At 41.8% G+C, this 18,458-nt stretch overlaps 1 protein-coding gene across 2 annotated transcripts in view; it reads right to left on the minus strand.

Annotated features, from left to right (window-relative positions):
• Nucleotides 1–3,746: 3,746 nt before the first annotated feature.
• BACH1 (BTB domain and CNC homolog 1) overlaps nucleotides 3,747–18,458 on the minus strand; it is a 33,438-nt gene continuing 18,726 nt past the window's right edge. Inside the window, exons 4-5 of one of the 2 annotated variants that reach the window (XM_061638266.1) lie at nucleotides 18,033–18,239; nucleotides 3,747–6,844 (exon numbers count right to left, since the gene is read on the minus strand). In XM_061638266.1, the coding sequence (XP_061494250.1) occupies nucleotides 6,566–6,844; nucleotides 18,033–18,239 (486 nt within the window). In that variant the 3' untranslated portion in view covers nucleotides 3,747–6,565. Of the gene's footprint in view, nucleotides 6,845–11,350; nucleotides 12,235–18,032; nucleotides 18,240–18,458 lie in introns of those variants that run through there. The other variant, XM_061638267.1, reaches the window with a different exon arrangement.

Raw genomic sequence — 18,458 nt, forward strand, 5'->3', positions numbered from 1 at the left:
CTCCTTCATCTCAGCAGTATTCTGAATTGTTTTTGCAAAGATGGGAGTTGTAAAAGTAGCTGACAAGGCAAAGCACAATCTTCCCCAGCACCCAATAGTGCTTCACAACAGATAATGGGCTTATGTTAACCATAGCTGTAGCTGCAGGATAATATGCAGCACGTCCCTAAGCATTTCAAGCAGAATCTATGATAGTCCAGTGACTGAAGTTCCCTCAAATAAGGAACTCAAATTATGTGATGCTTAAAATAAGTTCTCTTTAAAGTTCAGCTGACTAGAGCAGGGATGGCTAACCTTTTTCAGGTTGAGGGCTGCACTGACCCATGGTCAAGATGCCAGGGGCTGCATTGTCAATTTTTTTTAGCATTTTAGGGTCACAAAAACCTTTGGCATCATCAAATCACAGCAGGGGATCTGTGGGAATGGTAATTTTTTTTAAAAAGGAAATATTTTGGGAAGAGGGCAGCTGTATGCCGGCCATGGGCTAGCCATCCCAGGACTAGAGATATATTAATCATCCCAATTATTGGCATTGAGACATCAAGTGAAGGCATTTTTATTTACTCAGGATTGCATAGTTTGATAATGGTACATTTCATCTTCAGCAATATTTGAATTAGTGTTTTATTGTGCTTTTTCTTTTTACTATTTGTTATATTTGTTTGCTGTACATTGTCCTCCTTGGGAGGAAGGTGATTTATAAATACCATAAATAAATACCTACAGATAATTTGATATTGTGATTGGGAGGTTTGGTGTCAGTAGTTGGAACTGTCAGGCAGCTGCTGCAGCTCAGAATGTTAGTGCCAACCAACTACCGCTGAGCTTTTAATGTGGTAATTTTATTGTAATTGCTCTTCAATCATATGCCCACATTCCTGTACTGGTCATAAAGTGGCGAATAGTGAAAGCTTGGATAGCTACGTATCTTTATATCGCCATTCAGTTATGTTCCGGGCAGTTCACAAAAGAAAAAACAAACCCTAAAAGCCACAAAAGCAGCATACAATAAGCAGCAGGATTAAAGTTGCATCTAAGAACTTTGGGAATGTTTTTAAAAGGTGCAAACCTCTGTAGGGACAGTTTTCTACATCTGGGGTGGGGGCATCACTACAAAGGCCTTCTCTCTGGAAGCCAGCACCTGTCTTGCCAATGATTGTGTGGGCACCCACAGAATGTCCTCCACTGAAGATCTTAATTACGGAGAGGCACATAGGGAGACAGGTGGTCCTTCCAAGGCCCTGGTCCTATGAAGGGCTTTAAAAGGTCAAAACCTCAAGTCTGAATTGGGCCTTGAAACAGACTGGGAACAAGCGCTCTTGGCATAACAGACACACAATGTCATTAATAATTTAGCAACTGTGTTCTGCAGTTTGAGTCTTCAAAGGTAGTCGCCATGTAACATTTTATTGCAGTCAACCAACCATTAAAAAGTACACAACTAGATAAATGCATAATCGTAACATCAAAAGAACCAAGGTGAGGATTTAAGAGAATGCCTAAGAGTATTATCATTCAGAAATATTGCTACTTGTTCAGTAATGAATTTATTGGGTCCCTCAAGGAAAATGCTCAGAAGAGTCTCTAAGGATCGACCAGGAAACTACCTGATAAGGTGGTAGATTATACTTCTCTGACCCCTTGATAAAATCTGCAATAAAAGAACAAGTGGGAAACTGTTTCAAGTTCCAGTTGATTGCACGGACAGTACCTATCCTTAATAGGAACTTTGGCACATCTGCCCTCTACATTTTTGAGGGTAAAATGTTAAAACATGCTAGCAGAACAGATCTTCTATACTTACGTAGTTAAAAAGTGGAATATTGGCATACGTTAATTAGAGGCAGACTAAGTCGGGCTCAGTGAGTCTAGTAAAGACAATTTGATAAGGCATGGAGCTCTTGGTGGTTATATTTTATTCTCTGTTTAACAATGGCTTTAGCTTGCATTGGGTCCAAGGGCAAGAGATAAGGGCCACATGCATACATTTATTCCACTATTATTCCACTTTTAAAAGTCATGGCTTCCCTCAAAGAATCCTGGGAAGCGTAGTTTGTGAAAAGTGCTGAGAGCTGTTACAAGACCCCTATTTCCATCACAGAGCTACAACTGCCAGTGTGGTTTAATAGGCAGTCCCTTGTCCCAGAGAACTCTGGGAATTGTAACTGGGGGAGGGGATTAGGAGCTTCCTGACAACTCTCAGCACCCTTCACAAACTACACTTCCCAGGATTCTTTGGGGGAAGCCATGACTGTTTAAAGTGGAATAATAGTGGAATAAATGGATGGTGTGAATGTAGCCAAGGAGACAAACCAACAGTACTCATTTTTACCAATTAGCTCTCTCTTCCAAGCGGATATAAAAGAATCAAGTAGCACTTGATAAACCAGGGACACTGGAGAAGTGGAATAACATTCTAAGCCAACAATGAATAGAATATGTCCATGCTAAGCTGCTGAATGAATTGAGTCCAGCTTCCAAATTGAGGGCAATGTTAGCAACGCATTTGGGTGTACCCCATGTAGCTCTAAGAAAAAGGGACTGAGTTCCTTCTAGAGGAAATTTAAGCCCAGGGAACCAGATTGAGGCTCCATATAGAATCTGGCTGACAACATTTGCTTTATACACTTACAAAGCCACTGGAACACACTTGCCTCCTTTTGTATAGAAAAACCTAAGGATTGGCTTGACTGTGTCTTTGCTAATTTAGCCTGCACAGTCCACTTGGAAAACTAAAAAAAACACCAAATCCCAATACATTTGTAAGAATCAATTTGTTCTAACCTGTGTCCATCCATGAACCAGGTGTATTTCACCCTCTTTTTGGAAAACACTATGACCTTTGTTTATTCATAGTTTATCTTTAGACAGTCTTGCCTACAGTAATTTGTGAATCCCGTGAGCAGTCATCTAAGACCTATCTAGAAAGTGCAGCTTTGAAGGCAACTGTGTGGATCTGGAAGATTGCAAGAGTTCATGACAATGAAGAAATCCAGGTGAATGCAAGAAAGAATGGGTACTACAAAAATTTGCATTTGTGTTTTCATTTCATTAAGTTTTTTGTGAGACTACATTAAAAGAAAGTACACAAAGAGCTTCTATGAGTATTGCTTGGTGTGCTATTTTGTCCAATTTGCTCTTGGCTATTCATGAGATCACAGCGTGAAGCACAGCATTTAATCACACAAACCATAATACCTCCGTGGCTATGTTTACGTTTGCTGCCCTGGGCTCCTTCAGAAGGGAGGGTGGGATATACATTCTAGTAATAATAATAATGGCTATTATTTATCCCAGATTTTATACATAATCTCAAGAAATGTTCGTAGAGGTCAGCCCCATCAAGCATGGCCAAGGCACAGTGTCCAGTTTTCACTGATTCTTTTCGTCTCTTGCAGCCTTCTATGCCCAATCTCACAATGGTCCAGAGGGCAGTTTAACCCTTGGTAGCAGCTTTCCAAAGGTCACAGGGGGATGCAGTGGATGAGGTTGGTCAAAATGGGTTGTCCTGCAAAAAGCCACCAGTGGATTCACCTCAAAGTTATAATGGCCGACTGTAAAGCTAGCTAACTTTGAAAGGCAAACCACCAGCTTTAGATACATCTTACAGAGAACTTGTCATAGTCATGGAGACACATGTGGCATTAAATTAAAGCTCCCTCATACTGTAAATGAAAACTAACTTAAATTCCACGCAGTAACAAATTATGTTTATTTCTCCAAGATAAGAATGAAACATATGAAAGTGAGTTTTCAGGAGTTTTATTCCAATTCAGTAATATTTGCTGCCTTTATATATTATATAAACTGTATAAATAATGTTATTTCCAGAGTTCAGCTTTAGTAGTACTAAATGAATCAATCAGTATGCATCAATTCTACAATGCCAAAATTTTACAAAAATGAAGACCTTCTTAGAAAGGATAGTGGTTTTTATTGCATTAGAAAACACTGGACTATGAAATATATAAAATCAATTGTAATTAATGGAGGATTCTTTTTTGCAGTCTTTATGCTGTTTTGTTCTTCGAACATCTCACATTCTGCCCAAAATATTTAAAACTACTTTTGACATGCCTTGATGCAAATATGTTACAAGTTCAAAACTGAATGTTCTTGGCTGAAACTGAAAAACAACCATCACATTTTACCTGAGAGTCTTGTATACTGAAGTCCATTCCCAATATTTGCAAAATGATGATTTAGCCTTTCAGTGTTTGCATGCAACCTGAAATACTACTGTACAAACATTCCTAGAGGTAGCTGATTAGGCATTAAACCACCTCCTTTCCCCCTCAGTTAGGTATTAGAAACTGAGCATATTTAACAATTCCTATAAAAATGTGAACTGAACCTACAGCTCCAATTCAGACATTAAATTTATTAACCAACAAGAAGAATGCAGTACAGGCTCTTATGCACTCCTCCACTGATGCAGTCTTCTACTGGGGTTGTTGACTTCTGAGAGGAGCCAGAGCCAGACTGTCCCTTGCAATGTCAACACTAGCCCGCCCATAGAAAATCCAGTTCCCTAGAGATATTATTTAGAGTGTACAGTGTTAAAATGTATTCTCAAAAGCAATTATATCAATATTCTATCCTTAAGTTACTTCTTTGAAATACAGGTTTTACATTATATGCTTCAACAAATTTGGCACTGCTAACTGATTTGTCAGAAAGGAACAGGGTGGATCAGGAGAAAAGTCAAAGTATATGACTCCCAGGAGAGACGTTGTGTGCACTTTTCAAGAGCACCTGCCTTATCAAATGCACATAATGCCAAAAATGCTAGCTATCTGCTTGCTAAGAATCATTCCCTATATTATCACAAGAGTACTGAACACAAGCAAAAGAGAACATGGGAAATTAAACAGGAACTTCCACAATGAAGTCAAAAGTCTGTAAGCTATGTAAATCATAATGCTAATTTCGTGACAAATATTTATGAATACCACTGCAGCTTTGAATGACCTTGAAATCATTCTGTGAGGTAGTGTAGTTTTTGTAATACATGCTGGTTGTCAAATGTACTGTTCAGATTATGTATTTGGCCAAATGTTCACCATGTGTTTTTTATATTTTATCAAATGCAAAATACCTTCCTAGAGGCTAAAATCATCGCTAACTTAACCAATATTTTAGCATGTTAAGAAATAGCAGATTTACTATGCTAGAGTCTTGCAAAGCAATAATAGTTATAGAAAGATAATCATATTCCAAACATAGATATAAAAACTGATGCCTGTTTTGAGGTAGGAAATGAAGAATTCCATTGGCTTTTACATTCTGTAAACCAGCAAGAATGTTTGAGGTTCAGTAGATAAAGCTTCTGTTATTAAGAACAATTACAAATTTTATATGGTTTTTCTGTAATTAATACAATGCAGATCAGTCTACAATAAAAGTCTCTATTTGCTAATTTTTAATAGTTAAAACTATTGAAGAATCAATGTGACTTTTTAATAACTGAAGTACAAACGATTGAAAACTGAATTGTTACTTTTAGCCTTGCGCATAAAAGTATCCATTTAAAAGAATAGTTTTCAAATATATCTGAACTGGTCCCACTAGTAATAGTAGAAGTTGAAATCCTTCCAGAATACTTGATCATTTTAATTCTCCTTATAACCACCTATCAAATTTTAGGAAGCACAAATACCATGGTATGTTATGTTAAGCAGAACCTCAAATATTTGGGGCCATGTCCAACGCTGCAGCTCTGTTGGCACAAGGGACTTCCATGCGTACAACAGAACTTCTTTGTCTCCTGCCCCATCCAGCCGTCTGCTTGCGCTCTAGAATCAGCCTGAAAGGGTGAGGGACCTCCAGAGCAGAATCTGGGGGCACGGGAGGAAAGACCAACTTTCTGACAAAAGCATTAGATACAACCCTTGGAGAGCATGAAAGGACAGCATGCCAAGAACGGGTATCCTAATTAGACGACACAATATTCTTGCAGACATGGATGTTTGAGGTTTCAGTGTATTACCAGATCTATTTATTTATTTTAAACATCTGGAATTCTTGTTGTTATGTGCCTCCAAGTCGATTATGACTTATGGTGACCCTATGAATCAGTGACCTCCAAGAGCAAATCAGTGACCTTCAAGAGCACTGGAATTCTTAAGCGAGTTTAAAAGGCAAAATGTTTGCTCCAGTTATTTTGATTCATGTGGCACTGGCAACCTAAAGTATCTAAACTGCAGGAATTCCCTTCTGCTTGTAATAAGGTGTGTCACATAGTGACATCTTCACATGTCAGAAGGGAGAAGCTCATAATTACATTTACAGTTCATTGAGAATGGTGGATAGTTAAGTACAAACAGCTGCACTATATGTAAGGTTCTATATTGCTCCTCAGAAACCAATATTTCAACCCTGCCAGGATGAGTGTGATAACAAGATTATTTTTCTGTAGTGCATTTATCTGTCATTTGTTGACAAAAATGGGTAATACCAACACCATTCTGCTTAAAGGCCATGTTTTCTCAGATAATGAAACACAATTCTTGTGCTTGATCATATCCGTATCACATGTTCCTTTTACATGCTGGTATGTAGAACTCTACTCATTTGTTGATGCAACAGAAATACCCGCAGATAATTCTACACACAACGGCATTGCAGGCATAACATCAGATGGCGCTGGTTGTTCCTTCTCTGGGACTAAAAATGAAAGTGGACAATCAGAGGCAGAATATTTTGCAAGAATCTGTATTTGCTCGTGACTCAGTGCAGCTTCCTTGCATACTTGTTGGCAAAGTCCTGTGAGATTCTGCTTTGTCTCAACCAGTGTTGACAAAATTTGATCTTTCTCCTTCAGCAAGTTCTCTTTTTCATTTTGCTGCAGGAAGACAAAACAGTTATGAGTTTGGTACTTTGCTTTGGCCCACGTAGATTTTTTAAAATCAAAGTTAAATTATAATTCTATGTCTGTACATTAGTTTTGAGGAAAGTGATAATAGACGGCACTACATGGCATAATGGGCACACATTTACAAATATTAAACTAAATGTAACACAAGTTCAAGAATAGTGATAAAATAATATTTACGCCCAATCCCATGCATGACTACAGTACTGAGTTCAAGAAGGCTTACTCCCAAGGACATGGGGATATGATTCACAATGTTACTTAGGTGCAAGCTTTAACTTTTCGAGTGGTCTTGAACTGCCGCCATCTAATGGATTGTATTTGGACAAGGGTGAACTTCAAAATTCAGCCTCTCTGGTTAAAGATAGCAGGCCTAGGAAAGTCCTCTGCTTGAGACCCAGTAAGGTGCTGCCAATGTAGACAATTTTAGACCAATCCGTGGCTGCGTTGGCACAGCCTGTTTCTCCAAAGCAGAAGTCCCCAACCTTTTCAGAAACTGAGAAATTGTTGTAGGCACCACAAAAAAAGCCATTTCACAGCATGGAAGTGTATCTCAGAACAGGCAAGGCCACCAAGAGGTAGGTGCAGGGGGCACTGATGTGCTGGGCCCATAGCTAACAGGGGCCTCAGAGCTTTTTAAGTTAAAAGTAAGTTTCTAGGCCTCCTAGAAAGAAAGTTATGAAGCAAAATGTGCAGGCACCTTCAAGGTGATTTCCAAAAGATGAGCCAGCTTGGTGGGCCATACCTTTCAGCGTTTTTAGCCAATGAGTGAAGTCGGAGGTGTGATTGACAAGTGAATTGTTTGGACCTTAGGCATGTCTTCTGCTGTGCAGGACTAAAAGATCAGGCACTCATTGAGAGCTGATTTTTATAGTTGCAGTACAACGTTATACATATCTACTCCAGGATCAGGATCCAGGGTGTGGTCATCGCATCGTTGCAGGAGGGAGTGGTTCCACAGCCCTGAAAGACATGTGATTTGACCGCTCCTGAAGAAGCCCACCCTGGACCAACTGGTTTGTAACAACTACCACCCGGTCACCAAATACCCCCTTCTTAGGGAAGGTGATTGAGAGGGTTGTGGTTCAGCAATTGCAAGTACTCTTAGATGAAACAGATTATCTTGACCCATTCCAGTCTAGATTCAGGCCTGGTTATGGGACTGCATTGGCCTTGGTCACCCTGATTGATGACCTTTTTTGGTAGAAGGACCGGGGGTGTGTGTGACCCTGTTACTGTTATTTGATCTCTTAGCGACTTTTGATACCATTGACCATGGCATCCTTCTGGGCTGAGTTGGAGAGATGGGTACTGGAGGCACTGTTTTACAGTGGTTCCGATCCTATTGTCAGCTCTACACTGCATCAGCAGTGTCAGGGGGGGCTGCAAATTCCTGGGTCTTTGGCAGGGAAGGAAAGTCCTTAGCCAGCAGTCAGGTTGTAAATCTGCCAGGCCTATCCGAAGCGTACTTGCCGAGTCAGAAGTCCAGAAGCGAGGTCAGTGGAGGTCCGGGATCAATTGCCAAGGAGGTCAGTCAAAGAGATGCTGCAGGGAAACTAGGTCTATACAAAGCCACGCCTGACGTTGCAGTCAGCAACAAGCTGCAGCCAAGGTGTGCCTTATAAAGAGCAGGATGGACAGCAGGTGTGAGCCCTCAGCGTTTGGGCCATAAGGAGACAGGCCTGCCTCTCTTCTGCCTGACCTTCTGCTGCCTACGTTCTGCAGGTGAGGGGGGAGTATCCTGTTCACTGTCTGTGTCTGGCTGCAGGGCCTCTGCTGTCCCTGGGGTGCTCTGCAGCTGAGGGGCAGAAGGAGCTGGATTCTCAGGAGGCTCCTCCGTGTCTCCTGCTGCTCCTGGGTCTGCTGCTGTTACTCCCGAGTCGTCCTCATCTGAGGAGTCCTCTGACGGGGCCATGACACCTATCTCCAAGGTCGTTTTCAGAGACTAGCATAGGGCAATTGTCTTTCGGCACCCTTGCAGTTATGCTGTGGGGTGCCACAGGGTACCATCTTATCCCCCATGCTGTTTAACATCTATATGAAGCCCTTGGGAGTGGTCATCAGGAGATTTTGGGGCAAGGTGTCAGCAGTGTGCTGATCATACCCAGCTCTATTTCTCTGTAACATCTGAATCAGGAGAGACTGTGCAAGTCCTGGACCGGTGGCTGGACTCTATGGTAGGCTGGTTGAGGGCCAATAAACATTCTCAATCCTAGTAAGATGGAGACACTGTAGGTTGGTGGTTCCTGAGTTCAGATAGTTGGTCAGCAGCCTGCTTTGGATGGGGTTGTACTCCCTATGAAAGAGAAGGTTCATAGTCTGGGGGTGTTCCTGGATCCATCTTTATCACTGGAGGCCCACGTGACCTCCGTGGCTAGGAATGCCTTTCACCAGCTTCGGATGGTAAGACAACTGCAGCCGTTTTTGGACAGGGATAGCCTGACCACTGTTGTCCATGCTCTGGTAAACTCCAGACTGGATTACTGTAATGTGCTCTATGTAGGGCTACCCTTGATGTTGGTCCGGAAGCTGCAGCTGGTGCAAAATGCAGTGAGACTGCTCACTGGAGCAGGTTATTGCGAACATGTCACTTGGCTACTGAAAGAATTGCACTGGCTACCTATTAGCTACCGGGCTAAGTTCAAGGTTCTACTCTTTGGTGTATAAAAGTCCTATACAGTTTGGGACCAGGATACCTGAAAGACCATCTTATCCCAGCCGATCACTGCACTCTGCAGGTGAGGGCCTCCTGAAGATACCATCTTATCAGGAGGTCCGTTCCGCAAAACATAGGAAACGGACCTTTAGTGTAGTGGTGCCTACCCTTTGGAATCCCCCCCCCTAAATATTAGACAGGCACCATCTATGTTATCTTTTTGATGCCTACTGAAGACCTTCCTCTTTCAACAAGCCTTTAAAGTAGAGGTCTTATCCCAGTCTAAATCTGTGTTGGAATTTCTTTTTAATATATTTTTAAACTTTCTTTTTTAAAGCTTTTAAAGCTTTTTTTAAAATGTTTTTAAAGATGTTTTGTTTTAATATGTTTTTAATGGTTGTTGTGTTTTAATATATTTTGAAGTCTGTCTTTATGATGTTTTAAAGAGTTTTTAGTGCTTTTGTTTGCTGCCCTGGGCTCCTATTGGGAGAAAAGGTGGGATATAAATCAAATAAATAAATAACACTCAGAAGTAAGTTGGCATTTAATGGGGGCCTAACAAAGGCTCTTGCCATATATGGAGTGAGAAATACCAGATGTCCAAGCTGGATTTAGAAAGGGAAGAGGTACCAGAGATCATATCGCAAACATATGTTGGATAATGGAACAAACCAAGAAATTTCAGAAGAAAATCACCCTGTGCTTTATAGATTACAGCAAAGCCTTTGACTGTGTGGATCATGAAAAACTATGGAATGCTTTACAAGAAATGGGGGTGCCACAGCATCTGATTGTCCTGATGCGCAACCTATACTCTGGAGAAGAGGCTACTGTAAGGACAGAATATGGAGAAACCGACTGGTTCCCCATCGGAAAGGGTGTGAGACAGGGGTGTATTTTATCACCCTATTTGTTTAATCTATACGCAGAACATATCATGCAGAAAGCAGGATTGGACCAAGAAGAAGGAGGTGTGAAAATTGGAGGGAGAAATATCAATAATTTAAGATATGCAGACGATACCATACTACTAGCAGAAACCAGTAATGATTTGAAACGAATGCTGATGAAAGTTAAAGAGGAAAGCACAAAAGCAGGACTACAGCTGAATGTCAGAAAGACTAAAGTAATGACAACAGAAGATTTATGTAACTTTACAGTTGACAATGAGGACATTGAACTTGTCAAGGATTATCAATATCTTGGCACAATCATTAACCAAACTGGAGACAATAGTCAAGAAATCAGAAGAAGGCTAGGACTGGGTAGGGCAGCTATGAGAGAACTAGAAAAGGTCGTCAAATGTAAAGATGTATCACAGAACACTAAAGTCAGGATAATTCAGACCATGGTATTTTCGATCTCTATGTATGGATGTGAAAGTTGGACAGTGAAAAAAGCAGGTAAGAGAAAAATCAACTCATTTGAACTGTGGTGTTGGAGGAAAGCTTTGCGCATATGGAGCACGAAAAAGACAAATAACTGGGTGTTAGAACAAATTAAACCAGAACTATCACTAGAAGCTAAAATGATGAAACTGAGGTTATCATACTTTGGACACATCATGAGAAGATATGATTCACTAGACAAGACAATTGTGCTGGGAAAAACAGAAGGGAGTAGAAAAAGAGGAAGGCCAAACAAGAGATGGATTGATTCCATAAAGGAAGCCACAGACCTGAACTTACAAGATCTGAACAGGGTGGTTCATGACAGATGCTCTTGGAGGTCGCTGATTCATAGGGTCGCCATAAGTCGTAGTCGACTTGGAGGCACATAACAATATCCAGGTAAACTGTAAAGGATTGCAACCTTAAGTTAAATGTTGGCAATGGGGGAAAGCAGGGTTCTTGTGTCTTTTAACAGCTGTGTGGCAGGCATAAATTCAACAGGTTAATCCTTTTATTTATTTTATTTTTTTATTAGATTTATATCCCGTCCTTTCTCCCAGTAGGAGCCCTTTTCTACTACGGAAATACAGTTATAGGAAAAGCTTCACCTTATTGCATATCAGACATTATGTGTGTGGCCACCAATTTATTTTTAGGTCTTTGGAGCACCCCTGAGAACAGGCAGGAGGGTGAGGCTTAGCAGAAGCGGGAAGCATGATTTTAATGTAATTATTAAGCAACAAATAATGTAATACCCTTAAAACCTGGCTGCCAAAAATCAGCCCAAGCAATTTATTATAATGCTTTTTCTGTTGTTTTCTTCACAAAAACTGTGAGACAGTCACCCAGACCACCAGCCCTGCTTCTTTTGTCAAAGACGATATTCTCTCTGACTCTAGGGAGACAATGTCAAGGTTTGCCTCTGTATAATGAAGGGACCAAGCCACACTGTATGTCAACAGCAGCCTAGAGATGTGAAAGCCCAGGGGGGAAATGGAAAAATGGGGGGGGGACCCCTGAGTTTTCTCCAGCTTTTTTCCAATTTTCCAGGAGAAAAAAAGCCAGAAACACTCAGGAAAACAGGTTTTTTTGCCAAATTTTCCCACTTTTTTCCTAGGCCTTCACATCTCCAGACCAGTCCATTGAATAAAGCATAGAAGAAGCCAGCGTAGACTGAAGCTGCAATGTCATGTTTTGGAAGACCAAATGCCTCCTGCAGCACTAAATATAATGTTCTCAGGCCAGATGAAGAGCTTAGGTGAGCTTATTGAAGAAGCCACAACCCTCATCACTGCACTATCTTGGTCAGCAGCCTGGAGAGGAGAAGATAGAACGGAAAGAGAGTCAATCGCACAGCAATGATAGGCTATCACCCACAATGATCCTTTGGTGATGGCTTTCTATATTTCTGGCTCTGGACTAACATTTAGACTAATTTCCTCTGGAAGGTTAACAATTACCAAAACAAAAACCAAACGCCGGATGTCCCCTTCAGACATCTGAGACCTTTTCCTGTTGTTGTTATGTGCCTCCAAGTCGACTACGACTTATGGTGACCTTATGAATCAGTGACCTCCAAGAGCATCTGTCATGAACCACCCTGTTCAGATCTTGTAAGTTCAGGTCTGTGGCTTCCTTGATGGAATCAATCCATCTCTTGTTTGGCCTTCCTCCTTTTCTATTTTCTTCTGTTTTTCCCAGCATTATTACCTTTTCTAATGAATCATGTCTTCTCATTATGTGTCCAAAGTATGATAACCTCAGTTTCTTCATTTTAGCTTCTAGAGATAGTTCTGGTTTGATTTGTTCTAGCACCCAATTATTGGTCTTTTTTGCAGTCCATGGTATCCGCAAAGCTCTTCTCCAACACCACATTTCAAATGCGTTGATTTTTCTCTTATCAGCCTTTTTCACTGTCCAACTTTCACATCCATACATACCTTTTCCTAGGCTAATGCAAAACATATCTAAGGGATTTTCTAGCTTGATTTTTCAAGTATCAGGAGCAGTAACTTGAACTATGTGGCTGCAATGCTGGTCTCTGTATGCCTTGAGGGGCAGCTAGCAAGGTCAATATAGATGGGCATAGGCAAGACTAATAGAGAATAATATGCGCTTCCCATACTATTTGGTACTTCGTCTGTCCCCGTGTGTCGCCCCCCCCCGCTTTCTGGTTTAGTGCTATTGTGCTAGATTGGCCAGGAAAGCAGTTACCACCATTAACAGAGACTAATATGCACCCTGCCATGTTGAAACTGTTACCTAAGATGGAGATAGGATAGTCCTGGGGTGGTTTCCCTAAATATCGCCTCCAAAATCAAATTAATTCTCAACACAAAATCTAGATGGGACATCAGCAGGATTTCTAATCTACTCTGACATCCAATAAGAGGTTACACTCAGTAGTCGGTATGTTGACACTACACCTTTGTAGGTCACTATCACTACTTACTTCTGTGTCCCAGTATAGATGAACTGAATATCTGGTAATACCTATGTAAACCCAGCGTAGCTAACCTGTGGCCTTCTTGATGTTGTTTGGCTCTAACCTCCCATCAGCCCCAGCCACAGTATGGGCAGTATTCAGGATGATGCGAGTTATTTATTATATTTATATCCCACTTTTCCTCCAAGGACTCAAGGTGGTGTACATATTTACAACAACCCTGTGAGGTAGGTTAGGCTGAGAGATAGTTACAAGCCCAAGGTCAACCTGCGAGCTTCATGGCTGAGTGGGGATTTGAACTCTGGCCTCTCAGGTTGCTAGTCCAACACTCGAACCACTACACCACACTGGCTGATGTAAAAACTGGCACAGAACTTTGATATAGATAAGTCTCAGCCATATATACAAATTGGCAGCCTAATCATGATTTAATTAATGAGTAATGTTTTATGGCATGAGCCAAGAATTAGGCTGCTGACCACTGACTTAAGTGCCAGACCACTGCTACAAGTTACGAGCTGACGTTGTGTACAGTCACAATCAATCTCTTCACAATTGTTTTGTATAACGTTCCCATGTTCTGAAACAAATGCCTTCTATTTGCTCCAAGTATGTTACAACTAAGGAATAAGGGCCCCAACACAGTTATATCAAAGATCCTTTGGAGTTGAAGACCATATTAGGAACAGTGTGTCAAAAGAACCACAAGTGACTATATTTCACTTGTCTTTCTAGAATATGACCTGTTCTTTAATAGTCATTCAGAGCAAGATAACCTAAGTGGTGTGAATAATTTGTTCATGGTTTGAAACTCAAGTTCATTTACCCAAAAATTCAAATAAGTGAGATGCCAGACTACTGCCTCTTTTGGTCACTACCTTATTTTATTTTATTTAAGAAATTTATATACCTCTTGAATGTAAAGACCTCGAAGCAGTTTCCAAAAAAACATTAAAATTATCAACAAAACAGTTAAAAACAAGTAATTAAAAACATATTTAAAGCAATTAAAACTACAAACTAAGAAGATGAAAACAGATCAATATCTCTGTCTGGAAAGGCTTGCCTAAATAGAAAAATTTTAAGCGGCGCCAAAAAGAATTCAGCAAACTCACCTGCCTGAGGTTAACAGGCAGGGAGTTCCAAAGAGTAGATGCTGGCACACTAAAAGGATGATTTTTTACAAGGGCAGGACACGTATTATGTGGCACCTGTAACAGTGCCTGTTCCACAGAGTGAAGCGCTCGAGTAGGACAATGCGATCTCACTAGTAAACTGGTCCCAAGCGGTTAAGGGCTTTATATACTAGTAGTAACACCTTGAACTTGACCCGGTCACAAACTGACAAGCAGTGCAGATCTCTGAGCAGAGGTGTTACATGCTGACAGGGTCTTACCCCGTCAGCAATCTGGCTTTAGTGCTAATTACAATTTCTGGGTCAAGTGCAAGGGAAGTCCCACATAGAGCGCATTGCAGTAATCCAGTCTTGGAGTCACCAATGCCTGAACTACTGTGACCAAGCTCTTCTGGTCCGGGAAGGGTCATAGTTGTCTCATCAGGTACAACTGATAAAAGGCACTTCCAGGGCGGACGCCCTGGCACACATAGATAAGCACGCACGCCCCACCTACCTACCTTTCCCTTGGTGGATGCTGCCTGCTCTGTGCAAGCATATGCCTGCCATCAACCAAGATAGCTGCCGAGGCTTCCCTAAGGGGCTGATGCCTCTGCTGCCATCTTGGTTGATGGCACGCGTGTGTGCTATGCATGCGCGTCCCTGCCATCAACCAAGATGGCGGCAGGAGCTTTAGCCCCTTAGGGAAACCTTGGCCACCATCTTGGTTGATGGCAGGCTTCCGCCCACAGTGTAACCAGCATTTACGTCTAGGGAGAGGGCATGCAGGCGGGCGTCGTGGGCCTGGCCGGCAGTAGGGGGGCTGCCTGGAAGCTCACTCTTGCAATCTACAGCAGGGTTGGGAGCCGACACTGCTAAGGAAGGGAGCGCTACCCACCCACCATAAGGAGGGGCCCTTAGCCAGGGCCTGAGCTGGCCACCCTCTTGCGCCAGCCCTGGGCACTTCTAGCCACTGAGACTACTTGGGCCTTCAATGACGGAGCTGGGTCCACAAGCACCCGCAGGTTGCATCCCTGCTCTTTAGGGTTGTGCAACCCTGTCCAGGGCACCACACCGTAGACCCCTTCAGCCAGCTTGTTTATAAAGATGTTTGTTTTAATGTATTTTAGGGTCTGATTTTATGATGTTTTAATGTATTTTAGTGCTTTTGTTTGCTGCCCTGGGCTCCTGCTGGGAGGAAGGGCGGGATATAAATCAAATAATAGTAATAATAAATAATAATGATGTACAGGGGCTGCCTTGTTAGCTGAGGCATTATGAATAAAGTCCCTAGGGCAAGTGTATGCATACACTGCTACCACCATGCAGAGAAGTATCTTCTCACTTGGCTAACAACATGATTCCATGTCCTTTCATGCTGATTGGAGCCAATCAGAGTGAAAAGAGGTGAGTCAGTCACTGAGAAGATACTTCTCAGTAGCTAACACACCCCTCCCCTTTCATGCTGATGGGCTCCTAGGATAAGTGAGAAGTGAGCTTCATGGCAAAGTACCTCCATCTCCCAAATCCTAGTCCCACAGTGGGCTTCATTTCCGAATTCTTGAAATCAAAATGTTTCTGGCAATGTGTAGCCCCCATGGAGAGAGATTAAGTGGGGAGGGGGGATCCTATGTACACAGCAGATTATTCTGTTTCTCTCTCTGTGTTATGTGCCTTTAAGTCGATTACGACTTATGGAGACCTTATGAAATAGCGACCTCCAATAGCATTTGTTGTAAAACTACCCTGTTCAGATCTTGTAAGTTCAGATCTGTGGCTTCCTTTATGGAATCTCTTCTTTGGCCTTCCTCTTTTTCTACTCCTTTCTATTTTTCCCAGCATGATTGTCTTTTCTAGTGAATCATGTCTTGTCATTATGTGTTCAAAGTATTATTTATTTATTTCATTTATACACCGCCCTATAGCCGAAGCTCTCTGGGCAGTTTACAGTAACTAAAAACATTAAAAACAAATATACAAATTTAAAACATCTTTTAAAAACAATTTAAAACAATTGAAAAACACATGCTAAAATGCCTGGGAGAAGAGGAAAGTCTTGACCTGGCGCTGAAAAGTTAACAGTTATGGCGCCAGGCGCACCTCGTCAAAGAGATCATTCCATAATTTGGGGGCCACCACTGAGAAGGCCCTCTCCCTTGTTGCCACCCTCCGAGCTTCCCTCGGAGTAGGCACCTGGAGGAGGGCCTTAGATGTTGAGCATAGTGTATGGGTGGGTTCGTATCAGGAGAGGCGTTCCATCAGGTATTGTGGTCCCAAGCCGTGTAAGGCTTTATAGGTTAAAACCAGCACCTTGAATCAAGCTCGGAAACATACAGGCAGCCAATGCAAGCGGGCCAGAATCGGTTTTATATGTTCGGACCTTCTGGTCCCTGTTACCAATCTGGCCACTGCATTTTGCACACGCTGCAGTTTCCGAACCGTCTTCAAAGGCAGCCCTATGTAGAGTGCATTGCAGTAATCTAACTTGGAGGTTACCAGAGCATGGACAACTGAAGCCAGGTTATCCCTGTCCAGATAGGGGTGTAGCTGGGCCACCAACCGAAGTTGGTAGAAGGCACTCCGTGCCATTGAGGCTACCTGAGCCTCAAGTGACAGAGATGGTTCTAGCAGAACCCCCAAGCTACAAACCTGCTCCTTCAGGGGGAGTGCAACCCTATCCAGGACAGGTTGGACATCCACCAACCTGCTTCATCATTTTAGCTTCTAGTAATAGTTCTGGTTTAATATGTTCTAACACCCAATTATTTCTCTTTTTCACGGTCCATGGCATGTGCAAAGCTCTCCGCCACCACATTTCAAATGAGTTGATTTTTCTCTTATCCACTCTTTTCACTCTCCAACTTTCACATCCATATACAGAGATCAGGAATACCATGGTCTGAATGATCCTGACTTTGGTGTTCAGTGACACATCTTTGCATTTTCTAGTTCTCTCATAGCTGCCCTCCCCAGTCCTAGCTTTCTGTAATTACAGAATCCTGGGGTGTGGCATGACTATCATGAAGGGATCCTACACTTCTAAATTTGCCACTGCACTACTGCACCATGTTTACTATTAAAGCAACTTCCAGACATTGCTTAGCAAAATGGAGTAGAGATGGAACAATGAGAATACAGAAATACCTGGTGAAGGTGGTTGGACTAAAGCTACTGCTCTGGCTGTACATTAACTAGGTGGCTAGCCTGACAGCTGTAAGTCAATGCCAGAGGATGTGCCACTATACTGGGAGCCTTATTATGCTCAGATCCTCCACGTTGGTTGCCAGCTCATTTCTGGAATGCATTTCTGCTCTGCCATCTGCATGCACACAGCTTCCCTCTCCAGCTATGCCCTACATAACGGCAGGTAATCACTGCCCATCAGACAGTTTGCTACAGCTATAGATGGGCTAGGAGAAAGATCTGAGAATGCATAACAGAAAAGCTATCTCTGAAAACTTACAACCACATTTAAAGGAATTCATGGATATGGCAAAAAGGATCTAGGATTCATTTGAAAGTGTAATTTCAAAAAAGCTTCCTATACATACCAGTTTCTCTATTTCAGATTCAAGGTTTTGTAAGCAGTCTAGCTTTCGCTTACGACAGCGCTGTGCTGCGATTCTATTTTTACTTCGCCTTCTAATATCGTGGATACAATCCAGCTCTTCTGGTGTCAATTTGTGCATTTTCAGAAATGACTGAAAGTCATTTCTAGAAAGAGAAATTATCTTCTGTGAATTAAACGGCAGCTTTACCTGGAAAGCAAATATAGTTTTAGAAATGTGCACACCCCACTTACGTTTCAAAACCTGAACCTAATACAATCATTTAGATGAACAAAAATCTCAAGACCTATTTTCTAATATCTTTAAATTAAACATAGCTTTAACAAGTAACAAACATGTCTAACCACTTCAAGAGCCACATTCAGAAAGAAACAGTAATAAGGCAGGTAACCACTATTTATGCTTATA

The sequence above is a fragment of the Rhineura floridana genome, chromosome 8 (genome assembly GCF_030035675.1).
Source record: "Rhineura floridana isolate rRhiFlo1 chromosome 8, rRhiFlo1.hap2, whole genome shotgun sequence".
In the NCBI taxonomy this organism is placed as follows: Eukaryota; Metazoa; Chordata; class Lepidosauria; order Squamata; family Rhineuridae; genus Rhineura; species Rhineura floridana.